At 45.3% G+C, this 26,416-nt stretch overlaps 1 protein-coding gene across 2 annotated transcripts in view; it reads right to left on the minus strand.

Annotated features, from left to right (window-relative positions):
- Positions 1–361: 361 nt before the first annotated feature.
- Positions 362–26,416, minus strand: part of SH3RF2 (SH3 domain containing ring finger 2) — a 151,237-nt gene continuing 125,182 nt past the window's right edge. Inside the window, exons 8-11 of one of the 2 annotated variants that reach the window (XM_040239800.1) lie at positions 25,456–25,688; positions 21,561–21,919; positions 19,266–19,562; positions 362–3,505 (exon numbers count right to left, since the gene is read on the minus strand). In XM_040239800.1, coding sequence (XP_040095734.1) covers positions 19,299–19,562; positions 21,561–21,919; positions 25,456–25,688 — 856 coding nt within the window. In that variant the 3' untranslated portion in view covers positions 362–3,505; positions 19,266–19,298. Of the gene's footprint in view, positions 3,506–18,041; positions 19,563–21,560; positions 21,920–25,455; positions 25,689–26,416 lie in introns of those variants that run through there. The other variant, XM_040239799.1, reaches the window with a different exon arrangement.

Raw genomic sequence — 26,416 nt, forward strand, 5'->3', positions numbered from 1 at the left:
AGACTCTTGAGGCTGTGCATTAAGCAAGCAGAGAAGGTTTCTGGCGAAGAGGCTGTCTTGGCCCCCTTTTGGTTTTACAAACTGGGATTTGTTCTAAGGAGGTGAACTTAGCCTGGTGAGTGTGGAAAGGATGTGTCACTCACTCTGCCCTCAGTCATCCCCACTGAAAATAGTCAATTCCTGTTTGACAAAGTCACTCCTCTCCTCCCAGCTCTGCTTTTGGATGTCCAGGGAAGCTGCCAGCAGCCAAAGCCCTTTGGGAACAATAAAAGGCTCAGTGTTGACATTTAATACATGATAAAGTACTCCCCTCTCCAAGTCAGCTACTGAAAGAAAAAAAAAAAAAGGCCTGAGGGATGAGTCTATTAAGTGAAAAATAAACCTCTTTTATTGTTTTGACCGAAAACACATACTGCGTTTCACAAGCTTATAGCTGGGAACAATATGAAATTTTGGCAAAGGAGACTGGGGTGACCTCTCCACTCTCACATGATGACCCCTCGCTGTGTGAAGAGCAGATGGCAGATCATGCACTGGCTGCTGGCCCAGGGCTTCTCTCAGCTGTGGTCAGGGGTGGTTAGAGGTGTGAGTGAACCTCTCCACAAGGAAGCCCCCCTCCACTTCCACCATTTTCCCTTTGCTTCTTCTGATCAGCCTGGATGGTAGAGCAAACTTAACACTTCTTTAGAGCCACAAATCCAAAACAGTAAAACTTTGGGCTCTAAAAGCGTTGAGTCTGCCAATGAATCATGGAATATCAAACAGAATTAATACATGGACGGTTCTTTGACAATGGATGGTGGAGAGTTGTCCTGAAGCAAGGTGGCTTAAGGGCCATGACTTCTGATTTCCCCTAGAACTTGTCAAGTCCATGAAGAAAGAAATTAACAAAAATTTGTGCTTCCTTCCCAGGAGAAAAGATATCCAACATCCAGTGTTTAAGTGAGAGACAACAACCTTGATCTTGAGCTGTCTATTTCCTCGGACTTATGAGACACTGTCAGTGGTACAAATCTGAGTTACCCAACAGTGGACGCTTCTTCTGTGTATTTTTCCTCTCACTAGAAAATTCCTTTTGATTTTCTAAGATACAAAATGTGGAAAGGATCTCTGATAACTCCTTGTGGGCAAACAACACCCATACATAAGCAACAGACATTTCAAAGTAATCCATTTAGATCATTATAAATTACAAAACCAGAAAATAAACACATGAAACCCCACCACACCTTTTGGCTTTCTAGTGGCATGTACTAACAAAGAAATAAGCTGCCAGCCCCGTAACTCTCTATGTTTTAGAACAAAGATATGAAAAGTGTCCCCGGCTCTATAAAATAATTTTTATAATATATTTTACATGTCTAAGGTTTATTTATACAATTGTCCTTAATGACTAACATGTAATACCCCTTCTATAAACATTATTCACATACATATTACCTCATAAAGATTCTCTTTTGGTCTATTAAAAAACACTACTGAAAAAACAACCAGAGACACAAGAGTCTATAGATTATCTGCTGATATTTCCATGGAAAGGTGAAATTTTCTCTTCTTCTGTTTTCTCTTTCTTCTTTTTTCCTCTAAACAATACCCTCTCCCTTGACCCAATATAAGCAACAATTCCAGAAGATGAAACTCAGAACTAATGATTAGCACACTATTCTCAGGTGCATTTCTGGCCTGACTTCATTCTAATCACTCAAATTCATCTGAATCTGCCTCCTCATACCTCCACCACTTTTGACTCATGGCCATTTGAAATCTATATTCTGAAGCTGACAGTCCAGAGATGAAAACTTTAGGGAATGGGGAAGCTTTTCTTAAGCTTCTGAATTTGGCTGGGAACAAATCAGGTTCTTTAATTTGCGCTTTGGGGAAAAAAATATTTGTTTTACTGGCTAAGCAGGTTCAAAGGAAAAGCTAAATCTTCATGAAACCCTCCATGAAACTGTAAGCTGTGAAAAGATGCCAGAGATGAAAAAAAGCAGCATGTGTAAATACTGGGAGTGGTGCTTTCTTGCTGTTCTAAATGTGAGAGGCAGAGGCCAGTCTGCTGCTGCTGCTTCTGCTAAGTCGCTTCAGTTGTGTCCGACCCTGTGTGACCCCATAGACAGCAGCCCACCAGTCTCCCCTGTCCTTGGGATTCTCCAGGCAAGAACACTGGAGTGGGTTGCCATTTCCTTTTCCAATGCATGAAAGTGAAAAGTGAAAGTGAGCTCAGTCATGTCCGACTCTTAGCATCCCATGGACTGCAGCCTACCAAGCTCCTCCGTCCATTGGATTTTCCAGGCAAGAGTACTGGAGTGGGTTGCCAGTGCCTTCTCCAAGGCCAGTCTAAGAAGAAGCAAATCTGAACGAGAGAGCCTTGAGGACATATTTATAATTAGCCAACGTGAACTAATGGTTTCTGGGAATTAAAAGTTGTATTGTTTTCCCCAATCCAGTTTATACAACTTGCTTTTGAGTGGACAGCTTACCTATACCTAATGTTTTGGTATATCATCTATAAAGATAAAATTCCTCCCAACTCTGACATTCTGTGAGTGCCCTGAAAAGTGAAGTCATTGAAACCTATCTATAGGTGAGCTGTAGGGCTTCATGGCTGTAACAAGTAGATTCCAGAATCTGAAGGCAGCATCTCCATATTCATTGCTTCCAACGCTAAAGAGCAGCCAACCAAACCCAAATTGACACCAGAGAAAATGGAACCAACATTTAGTCATGGTAGTTGAGAGGAAAGAGATGACTGACAACTGGTGGCACCCTCACAGACCATGTGTGAGAAGATGTCATCACTGCATTAGCCTTTCTGTGGTCTCATTGTGCCTCTTGCCTCCTCACTTACCGTTTGGCAGATAAAGCCAATGCTGTGGGGCTTCTAACAAAAACTCTTTGGATCAGAAATTGTCCGGGTGAAAAGACAGAATGGAGTTGGAATGGAAAAGAATGCAGATGTAGTGGAGTGAGGCAGCGTGTGTGGTCAAGGGAGGAGGTGAAGGCTGGGGACATTGTGAAGAAGCCCTGGCCTCTCTGGCTTGACCACCTGAGAGGAGATTATGATACCACCCCCCTGCATTGCTCTAAACCGAGTTGGAAGCAACAGGCCAGACATAACTCTGAGAGGCATTTGATGTCTGGTCTTTTCATTTTGTTGGTTAGGTGCCAAGATGTGAGAAATTGGCAAGAAGAAATTTGGCTTTGACAGCAGAACAGAAAAACAGGAGGGCCAAGGGTCTTGTGTAACCTGTAATGTCACATGGCTCCTGTGTTTCCTCCAGCCTGGCCCACCACTCATTGATATTGTGGGAAGACAGATTTACTTTTTCTCCTATTCTTCTGTCTTGGAGACCAGCCTATTGGTATTCCTGTACCGTCCCTGATGTCCAAGGAGTATCACATGGCCCAGAACTCTGCACTGAGGAGTTTCCATCCAAGCAGACAGTTTGTTCTCTTCAGTATCCCATTATTACTACTCCTCCAAGGAAGATTTCCAAGGCGGGATCTGTGAAAGTGAAAAGGATTTCAGAATCTATTGTGTGTAAATGCAGCCCTGTTCCAACTACAGTTCTTTAACATTTTTAAGTTGTTTGGGCAGTAATATGTCTTTTAATTTCACAAGAGAGATATGGTGTTGTCCATTCATCATATCAGAAGACACATACTCTCTATTTTCCCATTTCTGTGGATGCCAACTTGATCTTTGGGTTAAGGTGGTTGTTTACCAGCATTCTCCACTATCAAGTTGCTATTTTCCACTTTGATTAATAAGTATCTTTGGAGGAGATACTCTGAGCTCTTCAGGCTTTTACCTACTACTTTTAATATCCATGGGTGACTCTTGCCCAAGCCAGTGGCTACTGTAGTGGTTACCAAATGGTGATTTTAATAAAATTCCATCATTCCTTCTATATTTTGTAGCTGGGACTCTACTGTCAGGAAGAGTTCCTCCTTCTCTCTCATAGTATAGACTCAAGGATTCCTATTTGATTATTTGTAAGGATTATTATCCATTACTGCCAAAAATGAACAATCTGAATCTATTGATGAAGAAATACCAGGCAAACCCTAATTGAGAGACAGTCTGTAAAATAAATGGTCTATGTTCTTTGAAATGCCAGGATCATAGCAGACAATGACTCAAGGAACTGTTCCAGATGAAAAGAAACTAAAGAGACAAATGTGTGGTCCTGGATGGGATCCTAGACAGGACATTAAAACCTTTCTTCTCCGTAAAGGAATAGGACAATTGGATAAGAGCTGTAGATTAGTTAATAGTGCCATATCAATGTTAATTTCTTGATTTTGGAATTATATTGTGGTTAGGTAACATCCCTGTTTTTAGAAAATATACACTGAAATATTTTAGGGGACAATGAACATTTTTAGCTTGCTCTCAAATGGTTAGGAAAGATTATATATATAATTTATATTAAATTTTAATTTGACATTTAATTAGTATATATGTATATACATATTTAAAAGAGAGAGGGTCAAAACATAACATAGGAAAATGTTGATATCTAGGGAACCTAGTAATGAAAGGTATACAGGAATCCCTTGTACATTTTTAGCAACACTTCTAGATATCTGAAATTATTTCAAATAACTTAAAATTCACAAGGCCTCAGAATTTCTCCAAAGCCTGAAATATTTTATTTTGATTTCCAAACTCAACCTGCATCCCTATCACCCCCACACATGTAGCCAATGTCCTCCCCTCCTTGTGTGTCCCTTGGGCCTCTTCTCTTCCTGAGCACATTCAGGAGGAAGTGCAGCCAACACTTCCGGCTTTCCCTTGTCCAGGTGAGGGCAGGTGGTTTGGATGGGCATCACAGGAGCTGGCTGCTCTCTACGACTTTGCTGCCAGTGCTTGGCTCTTGGCCCTTCTGAACGCAAATGAAGTCCCAACCGACTATGCTGAAGGGAAACAGGAGAAAACTAAGAGGGTAATGGGAAAGTGGTCCCAGAACATTGAGAAAGACTTGTTTTCTAAAAGACCCAGGCTAAGGGTTTGTCCACAAGTGAGTTCCACGAAAACCTAGTAGAACAGGAAATAAGTAGGAGAGGGAATTTTCCATCTCCTGTCCAATGTCTTTCCTTTGGAGCCTGATTTCTTTTCTATCCAAGGACTCCTGCTGATTTAACAGGCCAGTTTTCTCTTTGGGGAAACTTTAGTGATGATCACAGCCTCATTCTTTTCAGGGTGACATGGGACAGTTGGATCTTGCAAGCAAAATTTACGGGAAACAGCAATCTGGGGAGTCTGACTCGAACTCCCAACTCTCGAAAGGCCAAACTGATTAGTTGTTACAGAGACAGAGTGCACTGAAGGAGGCTGAGCTTTCAAGCAGGCAGCCACATCTGGGCTCACCACTGAGCTTTTATACCCTCTCAGGGCCTGCCAGTGAATTGCAGGACTTACTCCTTTGTTGATGTGCTTCACTCACCATAACAGCAGGTAAGAGCCATGAGGGGCTTAATGGGACTGCTTCTTATTCAGAGGGAGAAGCAGGCATAAATACAGTCTGCCTCCCATCAAGATAATCAGTTACACAGGATCTGGAGTTACACTGTCTCCATTGTCCACCCCCAAACGTGGGCAGGAGTTTCAGCCTACTGTTCACAACTTTTATTACTTAAAATTTTTTATTATTATCTTTTTTGGCCATGCCATATAGCAAGCGGGATCTTAGTTCTCTGACCAGGGTCGAACTCATGCCCCCTTCATTGGAAGCACAGGGTTTTAACCATTGGATCACCAAGTACCTTCACAACTTTTAGTCCTTAAAAGGGAAAGTGCCTGTGTTAGTCATATCCTGCTTCTTTTATCTTTGCCTAAGTGGGTACCGGCTCTGATGCTGGGCACCTGCCTTTGGAGATGGGTCAACCCATAGCTATCACAGTGGGCCCAGAAATGACTGCTTTGGTCTGCACATCAGGCCTGACATCAGCATCTGGGGGCATATCCCTCTGAGACTGCAGGCAAGGTGATTTGAGTCGACTGCTTCTTGATCTCAAGGGAGTAGTAGTGGTTTGTTAGCTCTTTAAGTACCTTTATTGTGATGTAGCATTTCTAAGAGTCAGCACAGGGACAGGGTAGTGGTAGGAAATAACTGCCAATCGAGGGCTGACTGCCACATGAATCTGACCTTCTAGGTTGTGCTAAGTGATATAGGAAGAACTTCAACTCTAGGATCCACTGACATCTTAATAGACACCTAAAAATCCCATCAGTGGCAGGAGGTGTGAATTTACCTGTGGCTGGCATTGTGCTGTACCGGGTAGCAGCTCATATCAGTCCTGTGTCTACAGGCCAGGGGCTTTAGGATTAGGCAGGTGATGATTCTTTGTTTATTAAGTGATCAGGGGACAGGTCTACCTGAAGTAGAAAACCTTGATGTCTGCAGGAAAACTTTGGTGTCTTATCTTAAATGAGATGGCAAGTAGCTTCCAGTGAACACCAGAGTCCAATTGCCTGGATTTATTCCCAAGCTCCACCAAGTCCCAGCTGTGTGACCCCATGGAAACTATTTAATCTCTCTAGGTCTTAGTTTCCTTATCTGTAAAATGGGCATAGTGATAGTGTTTACTTTGTCTGGTTATGGTGAGATTTTAAAATCAGTCAATATATCTTTTTCTTCTCTCATTGCCATGGCTAAGACTTCCAGAACTATGTTGAGTAAGAGTGGTGAGAGTGGGCACCCTTGTCTTGTTCTAGAAAAATGGTGCTGATGAACCTATTTTCAGGGTAGAAATAGAAATGCAGATGTGGAGAATGGACTTGTGGACACAGTGGGGAAAGAAGGTGGGATGAAATGAGAGAGTAGGATTGACATATACACTACTGTGTGTAAAACAGATAGCTGATGGGAGCTCAGCTCTGTGCTCTGTGATGACCTAGAGGGCTGGGATAGGGAGGTGGGAGGCTCAAGAGGGAGGGGACATATGTATACACGCAGCTGATTCACACTGTTGTACAGCAGCAACCAACACAACATTGTAAAGTAATTATCTTCCCATTAAAATAAACAAAAGATGAAAATTTAAAAATATCAGTCAATATAAGTAAAGCACATAAAAGAGTGTCTGGCACAAGGCAGCAGGTCTGTCTCTCATTATTGGCTCAAAAGCATTGCTATAAATTAAGCAACCTCTTCAAGGTTATGTATTAAAATCTTGCTTCTTGATTATCTCAAAGAACGGAAAACCATACAGGTGGATACAGACCATTAAACTGGCTCATGATCACACTCATTACTGGAGTTTCTTTTGCCTTAAAAACCTGAATAGAGTTATTAAAATCTTATATCCTAATCAACAAAATGAGGATAACAATAGCTCAGTATTTATTATACTTTATATGATTGTCATGAGATGGCCTCTATTATTATTCTCACTATATAGATGAGAAAACTGGGACTCAGAGGTGAAATGACTTACCCAGAGTGACATAGTGAGTCACATTTGAGGTACAATGGGTGTTCTGATTCTATAGCCTGGGCTGTTCATTGCTATCCCAGAGAGAGGAGAGCGGAAGAGGGTGAAGGAGCTGGGGGTGGGGAGGGGGAAGGAGGAAGGGAGGGAAGGGGAGAGGGAGGCTGACAACTGATAATAAGTATTCTCGGAATGAGTAAGTGGGCATGGGAATTCAATAAATGTATCCTAATGATAACAAAGCAGATGACATTTCATGCCTTGTCTACATAATTCCAAACAACCATTTGACCACTTAGAAAAATGAGATTGCTTTTTGCATGCTGCAAAGTCATGGCTTTAAAGAGCTGCGAGGCCCAGTCCCTTTGGAAGGTGAGTTTTTATGATCCTGCAGTCCTGGAATGCTAATGCCTGATCCAAGCCCCTTGTTTGAGGGATGAAATGGGGCCAAAGAAAAGGGAAGCAAATTGCCTCTAAGTTAGTGGCATCTCCTTTAAGTTCATTCTTCCTGTGAAGATCCTTCTTGGCAGGAAAAGGGAGGATTCATTTATTCTCCAATTGTTCATTCAACACATAATTGATTGATGACCAAAAATGTTTGATAAATGAATGAATTTCCTTGACAACTTGAGCTTGTTCCTTCCTGTTCATCTCTTCACTGTGCATGTCTGAGTTTTCAGTCTTCGAATCTCGGTTCAAAGCTGGCCTCTTTGGAGAAACCTTTGTTGTCCAGTCTACCTAATGTCACTCATACCTCCCAGTCATTGTCTGTCCCACCAGCTTGTTTCCTTCATAGCATCTGTCATATAGAAATAATCCTGTGTGTTTAATCATTTTCCATTTATTGCCCTTCATGGAGGCAGGACTATTACTTGCTTTGCTTTGTTCACTGTTGTGAACTGTATGGAACTGTGTGGAACAAAACCTCACACACAGTAGATGCTCAATATTTGTTGAATGAAGATAAATGAAGAAGTGAATGAGGTGACATTGATTTCTACCCAGGAAGAAAACATTCTGTGACTTTAAATGGAGATGGAGTGAGAGCTGGGATGTTGGCCTGGAGCCCCTTGGTCATAATGGCATGTCCAGCAGGGGTTTAACTAATCAGCACATACATTTCCTGAATTACAAAGTGTATCAGGGACATTTAATTTCTGTTAATTGGCACTGAGGAGGAGGGGTTGTTATCGAAATCACCAGCCAGCTGGAAGCATGTCTGTGTCAGACCTGTTTGCAAATCAGAATGGACATTTCATAAACCTTGTCAACCTTGTGAGGCTGCAAGTCCCCAGAGGGGCCACACCAAGGTGCTCACTAGCTGCATTCAGGGTCATACACAACCTTAAACCTCAGACCTTCAACAGATGGGAGGTAAGGTGTAGGGACAACCAGAAGACAAAGGACTGATGAGGGTTATGGCATGAGATGCTTTTAAAAGTAACTGTCATATTGCCTCAACCCTGGCACCATTCACCAGCTGATCTGAAAAGTGAAAAGAACAAAGATGCTGAGATTTTCTAGTCTTGCAGAGCCAGCCCCACTGCTTCCTTTCTGTGACCTTAGACAAGTGATTGATCTTCAGAGCCTCAGATCTGTTTGATCTACAATAGGGGACAATAACACCCAACTCATGGGATTGTTGTGAAGGTTAAGTGCGAAAAGGCATGTGTAAATTGTCATGACAGCTAACGTCACAGAGTGTTTTCTATGAGCTGGGCATTGTGCTAGTGACTTCACGCACCTTATCTCATTTAATCCCCACCAAATCATCAAAGAAAGCACAATTAGAACCTGCATTTTACAAACAAGGGGACTAAAGGTTGGGAAGATTAAATGACTTCCCCGTGGTAATACAGGGAAGAACCACAGAGTCTGGATTTGAATCCAGGTCACCTGACTCACTATGTTTGTAACCTCCCTGTAACAAGCCTCTAAGGCAGTGGCCCCCAGCCTTTTTTGACAACAGGGACCAGTTTCGTGGAAGACAATTTTTCCACGATTTAGGTGTAGGGGGATCGTTTTGGGATGAGTCAAGTGCATTACATCGATTGTGCACTTCATTTCCGTTATTATTTGGGTTCCCTGGTGGCTCAGCTTGGAAAGAGTCCGTCTGCAATGTGGGGGACTGGAGTTGGGAAGATCCCCTGGAGAAGGGAACTGGCTACCCACTCCAGTATTCTGGCCTGGAGAATTCCATGGACTATAGAGTCCATGGGGTCACAAAGAGTCGGACATGACTGAGTGACTTTCACTTTCATTTCCACTATTATTACATCAGCTCCACCTCAGATCATCAGGCATTAGATAGATTCTGGAGGTTGGGGACCCCTGCCCTAAGGGATTAGACCAATACCTGGCATTTAGTACACGTGTAATGAATGGCAGCTAGAAGGATCTATTCTTATTCTAGCATTTCTCCTGATCTTGCCATCACGCCTTTGTCATAACTGCAAAATTCACTGCTAGGGTCCCTTTTGCACACCAGCACCTGGCCTATATGTCTTACTTCATCTTCCCAATGACTTTGTGAAGTGCTGATTATTGTTCAACACACTTCAGATGAGTAAAGAAAGTCCCAGAGAGGTTAGTTAACTTGGTTTAAGATTAGACAACCACAAAGTGGTAGGGCTAGGATCTGAGCCCAGGGACATGTGATTCTAAAACCCAGGTGGTTTCCTCTCTATGTAATAGCCATTTTCCATGCTACCATCTTTCAGAATCTCTTTCTGCTCAGTGGAGCTCTCCTGATAACTAAAACATTCCTTCCAGGACTTCCCCGCTGGTCCAGTGGTTAAGATTTTGCCTTCCAATGCAGGGGGTGTGGGTTCGATTCCTGGTGAGGGAGCTAAGATCCCATATGCCTTGTTGCCAAAAAACTGAAAACACAGAACAGAAGCAATATTGTAGTAAATTAAATATGTGATTTTGCTCAGTTGTGTCTGACTCTTTGCGACGCTGTGGACTGTAGCCTGCCAGGTTCCTCTGTGCATGAGATTTTCCAGGCAAGAATACTGGAGTGGATTGCCATTTCCTTCTTTAGGGGAGCTTTCCAACCCAGGGATCAAACCCTGGTCTCCCTGATTGCAGGCAGACTACTGTCTGAGCCACCAGGGAAGCAATAAAAATAAAAAATGGTTCATATTAAAAAAATAAAAACAAACGAATCAGAAACCCTACTTCTTTATCACTCCTTTCTCGCACATCTGTCTGTTTGATCGAGACTAGCTCTTTCTTATACTCCATTTCTGAATTGTATGGGTATGTATGGGTAATAGCTACCGTTTATTGAATACTTTGATGTACTGCATACCACAATCGGGGCTGTACATGCAGGATCTCGTTTAATCCTTCCGAGAATCCTATGAGGTGGAGATTCTGATTCCCATTTTATAGATGAAAAAGCAGGTTTAGGGAGGTGGTGTAACTTTTCCAAGTTGCTTTAGTCATTTGCCAAAGGAAACATAACTAGTAAGTGACAAGCTGGGGCCAAACCCCAGATAATCTGATTCCAAAACCCACCACTCTAGCTATTATGTTTTGTTGTCTCTCCATATCTTGTTAAGTTCCAGTGGATTGGGAACACAGCTAGAATAGCTACCCTCAAATCCCTGTTGACTGATGTCTTAAAATTTAGTTCTTTACTGGAGGTTTCCATGAAGAAGGTCCAAGCTATCAAATTTGCCAACATCTAAAATGAATGTAAGCTTAAAAAAGAATTCAATTTATAAATAGAACATGCAGGATGGACTATTTGGAAATGTGGTTCTGATATCTAAAAGAAGCCTTCCCTTCCATACAGTATGATCCCCTCTGGCCGCTCTGTCCTTTGTCATGGAAACTGCTGCCATCACTCTTGAGTAGTGACTACCATGTCTTCCTCAGGGAGTGGGTCCTTTGGGTCTCTTCTAGACAGAGAAGAAAAACATCTCCCAGTGACCAGGCAAGAATGAGGTGGGAATCTAGGTATGATCCTTTGAAGGTGATATTTATTTGAATTCCTCTTTGGTCCTTCAGGTGTTTTTGCTGCCTCCTTACGTTTTGATTCAAGCTTGCTTTTGCTAATGTGTGAGTCTCCTGACTGCAGATAGTTCTCACAATCCACTTGGATGGTCCAGGGAGGAGTCCTTGTTTTCATGGGAAAGATGTTAGGATGGCTCTGGCCTCTAGGACATGTGTGGCCTACAGCAGTCAAACTCTGACATTGCAGATGGCCTTCATCAAGTCAGTCGGTCACACTAGCATGGTTTCTAACAGCATTAACCAAGGATACACAGAGTGGCCTTTGCAAATGTGTTTTGCCTTTCTCTCCGGGTCTTGGCTGGCATTGCTTTAGTCTTTACCAGACTGCAGCTCTTGTCCATCCAGCAGTGACCCTATTTGCATAATTAGCTTGCATCTGTGGGTGTGTATTTACTCCCCCAAAGCAATTGCCTTTGAACTTTGGATAAATATCAGCATGGAACACTGGAAGATGTCAGCTCTCTGAGCCCTCTTGTTCCCACAGAGAAGATGAAAGTGGAAGTCATTTTGGAAAACATAATCCCCTTCTTCTGAACTGTATATTATTTAGAGTGAGGCAAAACCAGAAATAGACTTGTGAAGAGGGAGAGATCTAGAGACCGCAGAATGATCATCATGTTCTGATGTCAATGATCCAGAACCACATTGCAAGCTTTGGTTCTTTTTCAAGTTGGCTGTGCCTGGCCACCCTTGCAACAGGGGCAGATGTGCTTCTCAGATATCTCTGTACAGAATATTCTCAGTCACCTTCTTTCCCACCCCTACTTCTTGGTTGGTAAGACCCATAGACTAATTCTCTGGGAGGGCTTCACCCCGAGTTAAACCACCCCCCCACTCCCATCTCCATCTTCATCCCTGTGGTTTCTGCAGAACACACACATTTTGCATCCTCTCCAACTTCAACCATGTTGTGTGTTTACAGTTGCCACTGAAGAAGAGGGACATGACGACTTCTTTTTTTCTTTTTTTTTTAATGGATCTTTCTGGGTCAGGGATTGAACTTGTGTCTCCTGCATTGGCAGGCAGATTCTTTACCACTGAGCCACCAGGGATGCTTGGGACATGGTGACTTAAGATTAAGGTTTGGATTTAAGAGTTCTGGGTTCTAGTCCTTGTTACCTTGGACAGATCGTTTGACCTCTGGGCCATAGTTCTACTCTCTAAAATGGAATAGCAGCAGTACCTGCCATCATAGGGTTGGGTAGGATTGAATGGCATGCCACATGTACAGTGCTTGGTACACAGCAGGTGCTCAGTAAATGGTAACAATTATCACTGGATGAGAGTTAGTAGTCTCCCTTCCATTTCAAACTCATTATGTGACCTTAGTCAAGTTGCTGAAACATCCTGAGTCTCAGTTTCTTGATCTATAGTCTGTGGACAAAGATAATTTTTCTCTGAGCATTTCATGAAGTTCTTGGAAGGATTTGGCAGCAGCAGCAAGATGTGTTTTAGTTTCAGAATCTGAGAAGCTACTCTGGTTTCTGCAGTTGGCTACCCAGAGGCTCCAGGCAAGGTGCAGAGGAGAGCTGTGTTGAAAACCCTATATTCAAGGAATGTAGGCACAGTCACAGCCCATATTTTCCTTATTCAGGAGCAACAGGGTCTCCTAAAGCAGCTGTACTTGGAAGAATTCTTGTAAAAACTCCTTTAAACTCGAATGCCTCAAAATCAGACATGCCAGTGCATCAAAATCTCAAATCCCAGCAATAAATCAAAGCGTTTGAGTCCCAATGACAGTAACCAAATGGGAGTTTAAATATTCAGGCTGGGTGTGTATGGCCTCAGGTTGCAATATCTTCTTTGACTAGTGTTTACTGAGTACCTCTATGAGCTGTGCTGAAAGTTCCATATGGTACATGAGTGGGATATAAACATGGGAATGATAAACATGGGATTCAGGATAGAGGTTGTGAGGGAAGTGGGAGGTGGGGAAGGAAGGAATGAAACTGGGAGAAGCACACAGCAAGTTTCAATTATTTTTTAAAAAACTAGGTGGTAGATATATGATTACTGGTTTCATGATCCTATATAATTATGTCTATAGGACATTTCAGAGAAGGTGCTGGCACCCAACTCCAGTACTCTTGCCTGGAAAATCCCATGGACAGAGGAGCCTGGTAGGCCACAGTCCATGGGGTCGCTAAGAGTCGGACACGACTGAGCAAACTGAGCGACTTCACTTTCGCTTTTCACTTTCATGCATTGGAGAAGGCAATGGCAACCCACTCCAGTGTTCTTGCCTGGAGAATCTCAGGGACGGGGGAGCCTGTTAGGCTGCCATCTATGGGGTTGCACAGAGTCTGACACGACTGAAGCAACTTACCAGCATCGGACATTTAATTATAAAAGGGGAGAAGAGCAGAAAGGAGCCCAGATCCAGAAAAGAAGTAGTAAGAAACACCATTCTGTGGGGGCCATATGTATTTTATCTATCCTGTTTATTCTATCCTCATTGCCTCTCATAGAGCCTGGGCCAGGGTGCGTGGTGAATTAACTGCTGTTGGATGGATGGATGGGTGAATCTGCAATGCTCCTCCATGTCCTCCATCCCATCATCTTTGATCCCACCTCTGCTGCTTTCCATTTGTCAAAATGTAGGTCGATCAGCGGAAGGGCTTCCTGGGAACATTTTGTTTCTACTCTGGTCTAGGACACGATACTATAGCTTGGCAAACAGCAGATGGCTTGATCATCATTTAACATTGTTCTATTTCAGGCAAAACGTCCTTGTGAGCTTTATCCTCAATGACGCCAACCTGCTGTAAGGCTCTCTGGAGTTAATTCCCCAACTTGGTCCTGCCTGCTGAGTGACTGTCTTTCATGGTCACCTAAGAGGTTTCTGCAAGTGCTAACATTCCCTTCACTCAACCCGAGCGGGAACTGGGGCCTTCACTCTCAAGACATAAGTGAGAGAAGCCTCAGTGGCAGCAGCTGCCGCCCCGGGAGGGCCCAGCTTGTTAAGCACGTGCTCCCAGCTGGAGAGGCCCTTGTTATCCTGCCTGCTTCAGCTGCTTGCTCTCCGGGAAGGGAGTCGGACTCTGTGGGGCCGGCCTGTGTGAAGAGGCAGTGAGAGGATCAAGATGGGGGCCTGTTCATCTTGTTGAAGTCAAGTACAGGCTTCCTTACCTGCCTGTATGAGACCAGAGGAGCTGGGACACTGAAGTTTATCATTTACACCTAGGAAACTCTTAGCTGAAAAAGACAGGTGAACAGGCATGGAAACACCTGTCCTCCAAGTCAGCTCCTTGCCTCAGCTGAGGGCCTACAAAGGCAAATGTTACGGGCTGAACAGTGGCCAGGATAGGGGCTAGGAAGAGTGTTGGGCTTGACAGTAGTGCTGTCAACTTCTGAGTGACCTCTCTGGGCCTTACTCTGTACAACAGGGTAACAGTCCAGACATTTCAGAATCATTATGACATAGTGAAAGTGTTAGTTGCTCAGTCGTGTCTGACTTTTTGCTACCCTAGGCTCCTCTGTCCGTGGGATGTCCCAGGCAAGAATACTGGAGTGGGTAGCCATTCCCTTCTCCAGGGGATCTTCCCAACCAGGGGTAAAACCCAGGTCTCCTGCACTGCAGGCAGTCTTTATTGTCTGAGCCACCAGGGAAGCCCAGTATGTCATAGGTATTAGCTAATCAGAATGAAGAAGGGTTTCATTGCTGCGGGTCTCAACTGCAGCTGGCCTTAGCTTTTGGACGGGAGAACGATGGGGAGGACCTGGAGAAAGAGCCAGGGTGTGAGAGCGGGGAGAGCCCTGGGGAGCTCAGAGAATCTACTATTCACCTATCAGTACAGGACGCTTTCAATATATTGACAACCAGTATGACCATATTCCTGCTGAATGTCAGAGCCAAATGTCAGCACTGCTATACCATTTAAGAAAGGTGAACTTTCATTTGTTATGTACCTCTGAATCACCTGGGGAGCTTGTTGAAAACACATATGCCTAGTCCCCAACCCAAAACTACTGAACAGCATCCTGTAGGGCCCTGGCAGGGACCATTGTGCTCCTGAGACCTGTGTGCCTGGATCAGCTGATATCTGGGGACTCAGCTCTACGTGGAAGGGGTTTAAGATGCTTCTGAGATGAAGTGGACCATAGTCTGGAGGGGAACACACAGGTGCTGGTCACGTGAGTGAGTGAAGCAGGCTGCTGGGGTCAAGGCAAATTGAAGAGCACGTGTCCATTTCACTGAAATCTTGACCTTGACGCAGCTCCCTCTGGATGGCTGCCCATCGGGAATGCAGGCCTGATGTAGACAGACTTTTTGAATGTCCCAGGGAAGCTGAAAATCTGTGAGTCAGAAGTCAGTGATTTAGTTCGGCCTCTCACTGAGTCACAGGTGGGACCACTGCTTTAAAATCTTCCTGCAGAAGCTCTGTCTATGAGAGAGGGCGGGGGAGGAGGTGTAGCCAGTCCCACGCCAGCCGGGAAGGAGAAAGGCTTTAAGTGAGGACCTTGATGCTGTTTGTGTGTGCGTGCTTGGTCGTGTCTGACTCTGTGCAACCCCACAGGCTGTAGCCCACCAGGCTCTTCTGTCCATGGGATTCTCCAGGCAGGAATACGGGAGTGGGTGCCATGCCTTCCTCCAGGGGATCTTCCTGACCCAGGAATTGAAGGTCTCATGTTTCCTGCACTGGCAGGCAGGTTTCTTTACCACTAGCTGCTTATAGCAACCATTTCTTCAAGTGTGGTCCTCAGAGTCTGTCCTCAACTGGTTGTGCCCCTCCTTCATCTCTCAGGTGTCCCCCTCTCTGTTCCTGCCCCAGCACGGCCTGCCCACAGCTGCTTTCCTTGCACTGAGGTGTCAGGGCTGATCACAGGGTAAAGGTGGACCTCTCCTAGGGACTCCGAGTCTTGGCTGAGGGTATAGAGTTCTCACAGGAATGTCTGGCTTCAGACGTGAGGTGTTCCACACCCACCTGGGATCCCTGGAATCCACACAAGAGTGGATTCTTTGTGCTTGGGGACAAGAGAACTTGACTTGGTTGCTACATTTAAACCCATTGCCAGTGCTTCTTACCCCACTTGGGCACCCTTTCTCCCATCCTTTTGCCTGCCTGACTCTTTCCTGTCCTTCAGGACTCAGCTTAGACTGTCTTGACCTCCATGACTAGGTTACTTGGTCTCCTTTTAGCACCACAGCCCTGAGCAGGCCCTTATTTAGACTTTCTTGCCTGGGGTTTCAATAGCCCACTTCCTTAAAAACATTCAAGGCTAACCTTTTTCAGGTATTCACTATGTACCAGCATGACTTCAGTCACTTTATGTTACCTCAGTTAACCCTCACAGTTACCCAGTGAGGCTGGCACTATTATCATGGCTTTTAAGAAGGCAGGGCCTAGAGAAGTCAGGTAGCTTGCCCAGCATCACACAGCTGGCACGTGGCAAATGAGGACTGGATCTAGTCTGTGTGCAGCAGAGCCGGCAACTGTGGCTGCCCCATTGCGCCTCCTCTCTATGGTCTGAAGGCAGTGAACTTCCACCAAGGCTGGTCTTTTGGTTCATTGAGCACAGTCCCGATTGGGCTCTGAAGTTAGATAGCTTGAACTCAGGGTGAGGGCAGCTCTCAAGCTCGCTCTGCCACTGTCTGCGGTTACCCTCCAAGCCTCAGCTTCCCAGGCTCTATAACTGGAAGAGTTACATTTGCCTTATAAGGTTATGGTGGACATTAAAGCAGAGGATGTAGTATCCAACAGGGTGATGGAACAAATGACAGGGAGTGGCAGTGAGTTCAGCTTGTACCATCCTTTTCAAATCCTCAGGTGACTCGGCAGAGATGGGATTTGTTTGGGAGGGAGGGAGTTTGCTGCTGAGCAGGGGAAAGGGGGCTGGATGGAATGGGAGTGGCCAGTCTGGCATTGCTTACAATTCTCAGAAAGGTTACTCTATAGAGATTGTGGGCAATGGAATGAATATTCTGTTTCATTTGGAGGGCATGGATTGTGTCTTCATTACACTCAAACCCGCTTTTCAGCCACAACAGTTAAAAAGTAACTGGCTCCAGTGCTACTGAGGCGCAGAGTAAATATTTGGTTGTCTGGGCAGGTCACATGTCTGCTGCTCTGGAGGCAGATTGCTAAACTCATTGCGAGTACTTTTTGGGGTAAATACGAGGGGTAGGTACTCATATTTTGACAAATCACACGATGCCTGCCTGTCTTGGTGACTTTTCTCCACTTCTCCATCTGGATGACTATTTCCACCTCACTGAATCATGCAGTTGGGGTGACAATTTTGTGGAGTAGACATGGGTCAGTATCTCACAGAAGAACCAGAACGTGTTGCCACACTGGCCCTAGCGACCCCAAAGGTCTGACATGTGCAGTAGTTCTTGGCAGGACGATGGTTTTGTTTGTGTTTTATGAAGGTCTGGAAAAGTCTGGATAATTCAATTTGCCAAGTGTGTGGTTGGTATGTAAAAGATAAATGTTTTTAATCCCAGTATCTTTAAGAACTGTCCAGGGAGAAGGTCTGATTAGACTTGACTTCTTTTTTTTTTTTTAATGATATCCAGGCTTAGTAGTAAATGGCATTCATGCACTGAAGTGCCCACATTGATGGGCATGCAATAAATGTTAAATCACAATAATTAAGTTTAATGAGAATTAATGGTTTGTCTTACAGCATTGTCTCTGCTCCCTGGGCTGCCCTTTAGCCTTGTTTACAAGGCTCTGCCTGGCTGCCCACTCAGTCAGCCCCCATCTTAGTGGGGTTACCTAGCTTTGCAGACTCCGCCCTTCTTTCCCCACCTGCCAAGGATGTCAAGGTTGATCTCCTTCTCTTTGGTCTTCTTCCCTGACTCATTCCCTAACCCTCTGTCTTTCTCTCTCATTCTCATCATCTCCTCCTTCTTATTCCCTTTCCTCTCCAACTTTATTTGTCCAGTCCCTTTTTACAGACACTTTCCTCTAGAAGTGACCCCCACCCAGCTGTGGATTGCCACCCTCCCCATAACATTGTTACCTTACCCTGCAACCCAGGGAAACATCTAGTCTGCCCCAAGTAGAAGAAATCAGTGGAAGTAAAGACTGTTTGCAGGGCAAACAGAATGAATGTCTAAACTTAAACCCCTTATGAAGTTGTTTGTAAGCATGTTGTGTTTTCTTGGGGAAGTCAGTCTAGAGCCAAGGATGAACGATGGTCCATAGTATTATACAGGACCCTCTCCATAAGTACATGCTTCCTGCTTATCTACTGTGTAGGACTATATGTGGGCAAACAAATTGAGAAGCTTCAAGTATGACAGCAGTCAGCTTTCTCTCTGACCTTGTCTGGAGCAAAGCCAGGGAGCTGACTCTCTTTGGTTTAGAGGGTTCTTAGAATGTTCACAGCATTCGTCTCATACCCTTCCCAGAAGTTCTCCCTTGGCAGCCAGGATTGTGACTCAATGGAGGGGAAAAAGATACAGTGCCTACTAGTGGCCTGGCAGAAGCTGTTCTAAGATGTTGAGGTCAAAGAAGTAATGCCAGCATTCTACCACTGTGATCCCCCGGCTGAACCCCGCTTTAGAGGATCATAGAAATTCTACACAGAGCACAGGGAATGAGGGGTACACACTCCACACTGGGACGAGAGTGGGCAGGATGAGCTCCCATTCCTTGGTCTGGGCAGTTGTCTTGAGACATGGAATCATTATGTCTGCAAGGTCACCTAGTCTACCTTCCTAGCCAAGGCAGGAATCTGCACTCCTACCTGTCCTTTCCTGGAGCTAAACAAGGCAGAACAGGACCCATGCTCAAGTCCCCAAAGAACAGCAGGACGCCCTCAGTGGAGGCATACTATATTTAAATGCAATTCACCTCTTTGGGGTCTAGGAAAAGCCGCCTGTAGATTCATTTGCTGGGAAACGCCGTCTGCGTGGCCGAGGCAGTGGACGCCGGGGTCACAGTTTTGCTAAAAGCTGACTTCCTCCGAAGGTCTGTCTGCTGTCCAGAGTGGCAGCCGCTTCGGTGGGCGAACAGGATGGTCATCTCCGGGCCCAAGGGGGCTGCCTCAGGCTGGGACCCCTTTGGGGTGGCTGGCTGTTCAGGCTTCCCGGAGGTGTGGTGTTTGGCGGGAGGAGGGCTGTAGTTCTGAAATCTCACAGTTTTGACTTGCTGTAAGACAGGAGAACAAAGGGACATGGCTGAGGTGTGAGAACTGTGCTGTTTCCCCCTGGGACTTGGCTCATGTTGTTCCTTTACCCTGTCCCTTCTGGGAATGCCTCATTCATGTGTTCCTCCAGCAAATACTTGTGTCTGCATCAGAGTCCACCAAGGATCACCACTCTGTCAAGTGCTATGTACAAATCCAAGAGTGAACAGAACTTCCCTGACAGGTGACAGTGAGAACCAGTGCTTCCGTGGGGAAGAATAAGATGCTAAGGGAGTGGGTAGGAGTATCCAATTGAAGCTGGAATGGTACTTGTCAGGGAGGGCCTCCTAAAGGCAGAGTTATTTCAATCAAGAACTGAAGAATGGGGATTATCTAGGAGAAATAGAAGGGGCAATCACCGACCTAAGAACAGGGTCCTAGGCAAGAGGGTATGATCCTTTCGAGAAAATATAAGAAGTTCACCTCCCCTCTCTCTTCTCCCCCTGCCAGTAAGGCCTGTCTTGAGGCCCACCTCTTCCCTGAGGCCTACCTGCTGACTGCATCAAGTTCTGTGATTAACTTATAAGTCCTCAAAGCAGAGCCAGCAAACTAGACACCGCTGACTACACTTTGTCTACAGAAGGTTTAAGAGTTTTAGCTGCTAACATGGAAAATTGGGAGACTGCATATATAAAAGTCAGGATTTCATCTGTCTCTTATGATATAGCTCAGGTGCACCGGGGCCAGGGCCCCATTCTGCCAACAGTTGGCTGGTGCTGATCAGCAGCTCCCTGTCTGTGTGGGAGTCACCATCTTACATTTGCATAAGCCTTTCCTCTCTCCCTTCTTTCCTAGCCTGTTACAGGATCTGTCTGGTACAATCAGTGTTTACCTTGGCCATTGCCTGTCTTTTGTTTGTTTCTTTAGTCACTAAGTGGTGTCTGACTCTTTTGCGACCCCATGGACTGTAGCCTGCCAGGCTCCTCTGTCCATGGGATTCTCCAGGCAAGAATACTGGAGTGGGTTGCCATTCCCTTCTCCAGGGGATCTTCCTGAACCAGGGACTGAACCTACATCACCTGTATTGTAGGCAGATTATTGCTGAGCCACCAGGGAAGCCCCAAAACTAAACAATAACAGCCACCTAATTTTCTTGTTACCTCCTCTATCCCGCCATCCTTCTTTCCTCAAGGATATTACTGAGAACATAATATGTTTACAAAAATTCTTATGTCTTCTTATGGAAAAGCCACAGAACCACAAAGGTCCTGATAATGGTCAATTGAGTAGTTATAGCTCTGTGTGACCTTGACAAGTCACTTACACTCTGCTGTGTCTCAGTTACCTCCTCCATACTGTGAACAGGTACACATTATTCCCTGTGTAAGCACTTTACTCATCTCATTTAATTTCCACTCCAGTCCTGTGAGGCTATGACTCTTCTTACTGCCATTTTACAGATTAAGCAAAAGAATCTCAGAAAGGTGAAATGTTTTAACTGGAGTCACCAGCTAGCAAGCAGCAGAGCTGGAATTCAAAACAACATTGTATCTGAGGCCAAAGCCATGCTTTTTCAAGTCACCCCTGGGCCTTGAAAGTAGGATGTATGAGATATTCTGGAAGCATCAAGGAGATTCAGTAACATGTCCAGGGAGGATGGAGGTGGTATAAGGATGTGGAGGGGGGTTGTGTGTGAGGATTCCTTTGATTCCTTGTCCATTCAAAGTTGAAATCTCAGGAGCTGAGACACTGTGCAAAGTTAGGGGTCTAAAGAATCAGGGCCCCCTCACGTCACCTCATGGTCACGCATACATGTTCAGTGTGTCTAAATCTTTGTGACCCCCATGGACCGTAGCCTGCCAAGTGCCTCTGTTCATAGAACATTCCAGGCAAGAATACTGGAGTAGGTTGCCACTTCCTCCTCCAGGGGATCTTCCCAACCCAGGGACTGAACACGCGTCTCTTGTGTCTCCTGCACTGGCGGGAGGATTCTTTACCGCTGCCATGTCACCTACTCCTACCTTCTCGCTGCTGTTTCTTGAGTTTTCTGGTTTCACCAGGATGGAGGGCGGGGCAGATGCAGGCGGTTTGGGGAGAGGCTCACTCTTGACGGGGATTTCTTTGCCTTCCATGATGAGGGAGTTGGCTGCCGTGTGGATCCTGGTGTCGCTGCCCCTGCTGACGCACGTGAGGGCAGGCTCCCCGGTGGGAGTGGGCTTGGGTCCCAGCTCCGCCGTCACCGTGGAGGCTGAGGAGGGGGCCCCCTGTGGCTGGTAGAACTGGAACTGTTGAGGCTGGACCACCATGGTGGGGCTGTGTCTGAAGGAGCCCACCACGAGGGTGGGGATCCCCGACTGGACGGGTCTCTGCAGAGATCCATCTGGGGAATTATAAGACAGAGATATCAGCCCTGGGGCGGCTGACAGCAGCTGGGGGTGGAGGGGGGTTACTGAGTAGGCAGTACGTCCTGATATCCCAGAATAGTTAAGTGCTTTCCCAATTTGACTGTGCTCACATTCTCCCAGGGTCTTTCAAAGGTGACCTTATTCTTTTTTTAGTGCTGCTTGCCAGTGCTGGCAGCCAATGACTGGCTAGGTGAGTGTTGGCGGGGGGTGGTGTCAGAAGGTGTATTACCTCCATTTGACCTCTGTCTGTCTGTCTGTCTTTCTCTCTCTCTCTTTCACACACACACACACACAGACACACAGACACACAGACACACACACACACACACACACACCTATGATCTCCTTCCAGGCCTTTAAGATGGGATATGAAGAAGATAGTCCTAAAGAGAGGGCTTCACAGTGAGAAGAGAACAGAAATGTCATGCAGACGAAAGAGGACACAAAAGCAGAGACAAAGCAAGAGACAGCAGACATTGGACTCACAAGAATGAGTCAGCTGAGAGGCATGAGCAGGAGGGAGAGTGAGGAGAGAGGGGAGGGTATTCTGACCAACTTCTTGAAGAAAATTCTGATGGAAGCATTATGCCTGTGGTGTGGGGACCTCTGCTCTTCATTGGGTCTGTGGGGAGGAAGGCTGAGTGGGATTTAGAGACCATGTCTACTGGGCAAATGTGACAGTAGTTGGAAGCAAATCTGGAAAGGCTATTTCTGAGTTGGGGTTGGGAGCAGATGAGCTTTGGCAAGTCCCATGACGCAAGCTCTGGAATCTGATCTCAAGGAGCCAGGGGCTGGTCAGTCACATCACCTTCCTGCTCCTCGGCCCCTCTGGTTGTAAACTGGAGCTAACAACAGTACCTCATGGGCTGGGGTGAGATTATATTTTATGATGCATGCAAAGTGTTAGGATAGTGCGTGGAACATAATAAATGCCCCCATGTTTGAAAACTTTTTTTTTTCTTTTCTAGATAAAGGAGAAACAAACTGTAAAAACGCATGCATGGTCCAGGAGTTTGGTTTTGCCCCTTTCACTTCCCTGAGCTCATTCCCTTCTCCTTTTTTTTTTGCTTTTAACTGAGATGAGCCGCCTCTGTAAAAGGAAGCCATTTCTTCCCCTCAGATTCTCTAGAACACAGGAGCTCCCCACCCCTTGAGCACATGTCCTATGGGTGATCTGGATAATCAGCAAGTTATTGTACTGTGAGGTGGGTAGTAGGAGAGACACCCTGAGCCACATTGTGGGTCATTTCTCCATAAGGGTCTCCCAGCATTTGCAGCCATAGCAGAGATGTTAGTCCTCTGTGACACTCTATGGACACATGTGTGAATCAAAGTTACGTGTGTCTGGCACAGAGGGCCCATCCAAGGCCATGTTCTGTGTCGTGACTCTTCATCAGGATGGGTGTGAACATGAAAAGCAGACACTCACTCAAGAGCGTCGGTATTCTGTCACCGCTGGCAAGCCAGCCACTGCTTACACGAGTCTGACCTTTCAATGTCGACATTTATTTTCCTACTGACAGCCCTGTGAGGTGCATATAGTCAATTCTCTGTCATTTCTCTTTGCTTTGGGGAGATTGATAGCTTGACCAGCCTCACCTTGGGGAAAGGGAGAGAGAGAAAGCTTTGGGGACCTAGAAAAGTCAAAGCCATGCTGGGAAGACCTGTCCTTGCTGTGCTGTGCGTAGTCGCTCAGTTGTGTCTGACTCTTTGCAAACCCCTGGACTGTAGTCCACCAAGCACCTCTGTCCATAGGGATTCTCCAGGCAAGAATACTGGAGGGTGTTGCCATACCCTCCTCCAGGGGATCTTCCCGACCCAGGGATCGAATCCAGGTCTCCCACATTGCAGGTGGATTCTTTACTGTCTGAGCCATCAAGGAAGCCCAGACCTGTCCTTAGGCTCTCAGAGATGAGTGAAAAATCAGTTTATTGCCATATCTGTTTATCTTATGGGTTCCTAATTTCCAAGAGGTTGGAGCTTATTACATGTGCACACAATGCAATCAGTCAAAACTCCAAGTTGATCAAGATAGATGTAAAGGAAGAGAGGAAGTGTCCAAAAGGAAGTGGGAAACATCGCCACGGGGATGTTCTTCTTGGCATTCATAAGTGTGAACATTTCAGCACTAAGTGAAATGATACATTCACATTATGGGTGGACCTAACATGATCTGCTGAATTGTAAGAGCTATGATAATACTTATAAGACACTAATGCTATAAAAATAGCTAACATTTCTTGAGTGCTTATTGTGTGCCAGGCACCATGTCATTACTATTAAATGGATTCTTTTATTACTCTGATGAGGTAGGTGCTATTTTTATTTTCATTTTTCAAATGGGAAACTGAAGACCCAAGAAGTAAGTAACTTGCCCAAGGCTATTGTGGTGGGATTACTTATTGTGTGTGTTGTAGGGAGAGGGGGGAGGATGGCACTGGAGGGTACAGGAGGGAGGCACGAGTGGCTCAAATTAAAAGAGGCAAGACTGCTGAGATTGGTAGTCAAGCAAGCGACTAGGAAGCACTGAGAAAGAGTAGAACTAAGATAATTGCGTTAATTTTCTGAGGGCATTTTCCTGTGTGGCATATTGCCCCAATGTGAATCCTTTGCTCTGACTAGTACCGCATGTTCACCTTTAATTATTTTTTTAAGATTGAAGGAGGGATGGCAGAGCCCAGGCTAAGTCAGGGGATGTAGAACAAATCAAGTTAGCTTAGCTTGGCTTGTTGTCGTCTTCTAGAGAGGTGTACAAATGTAGAAGTTTGCTGTCTTATAGAACAATGGGTCTCAGAAACTTTTTAGAACCTCCCAAAATGAAGTCTTATGCAGAGTTTCAATATATTAGAAGACAAAAGCACGACTTTTAAGATGAAGGAAGTTATGTAGCTGCCATGCACGCAATGTGGATGTTATATAAAAATAAAAGCAAGGTGCAGAACAGTGTATTAGATTACATGGTATGCATGTACATGGATGAGAACTTGGGACTGGGGGTGAAGGATTGGAAGGATATATTTGTACAATATAGTGTAATTTTGTATAATATAATTTTTAAACTTGTACATATATTAGTTAAACAAAGTGGGATTCAGGGGCTTTTAGCATCAACTCCTCTTTTCCTCCTCCCCTGTATCCTTCATTTCCCTTTTGGTACCCTTGAAGGTTTCCACGGAGCCACAGTTTGAGAAACACTGATCCAGTAAGTGCTTTGGTCGTTCTGCCTTAGTAAGAACCAGCATCCAGCCTAGGCCATGTTCTAACTACACGTTGGTATTCAGGGCTGATATCATCCCAATCAGTGTGTGTGTATGTAGTGACTGAGGGCTGTGACCCTCTTGCTTAACTAATAAAACAACTTGATATTTGGGAAATGTAAAGCAACCTTAAAGCAAAGATCCTTGTTTTTGCAAAACAAAACAAAACCAAACCCCCAAACCACTCTGTTTGCCCAGAGTGAGATTGCCCCCATCCCTTAGGTCTAGGCACGTACCTCTCTGCCACCACTTACTCTTTCTCATGCTACCTCGTCCTTTGCGGAGAGAGCCCTGCCCTAGGGTCCCCAGGCTGGCTGGGCTTCGCACAGGGTTGACTATGGCCGTGGGCACGAAGACAGACTTGAAGGGCCGGCTCTGCCGGGGATCACTTTCTGAAATACTGCCTTGGGAGGACACAGAGGAGGTGGATAACGTCCATGTGGTGTAGAGACCAGGACTTCGGGAGTCTGGAACGCTAGATGTCTTTCTGGTTGTGCATTTTTTTTTTTTTTAAAGAAATAGAAAAAGAAAAAGTTCAGTCAAGAGTCCAGCCATATACCACAGTCAGCTCCCAACCATTTACCACATGTGGCCTCTCCTCACCTAGTCCTACCCATTTATACATACCACACAGAGTCTTAAATAGATAGGCCTCAGCTCCCACACCTGGAATAACTGTGTGAGTACTCTAAGGGAGGGACGAGGTCTCCTACTGAGGCCTGGTGGGACAAGAAGATTTGAATTTCATCTTCTTTCCCTCCAGCTCTGATCACTCCTCACCCCATGTTCCTTCAGCCCTGAGTTTAGAGCATAATACCTTGTATGTGCTCATCTCACTTTGGAGGGGCAGTTTCTTGTTTGTTCAGTGACTTGTCCACTAGATTCTACTCTTTGGAGGCAGAGATTTTATATGACTTATTTTATATCTTCTGTGTTCTGCATATATTGTTAAAGTGTTGAATGGCTGCCATAATGCACTTAGCACTGAAGCCAGCCATTCTGTGTCACACATATTGAGCACTTAGGCTCAGATGGTAAAGAATCTTCTTGCAATGCAGGAGACCTGGCCTCGATTCCTGGGTTGAGACGATCCCCTGGAGAAGGGAAAGGCTGCCCACTCCAGTATTCTTGCCTGGAAAACTCCAGAGGAGCCTGGCGGGCTCCACGTGGGGCCCATGGGGTTACAAAGAGTCGGACATGACTGAGTGACTAATA

Source organism: Oryx dammah, unplaced genomic scaffold (assembly GCF_014754425.2).
Source record: "Oryx dammah isolate SB20612 unplaced genomic scaffold, SCBI_Odam_1.1 HiC_scaffold_5, whole genome shotgun sequence".
Classification (NCBI taxonomy): Eukaryota; Metazoa; Chordata; class Mammalia; order Artiodactyla; family Bovidae; genus Oryx; species Oryx dammah.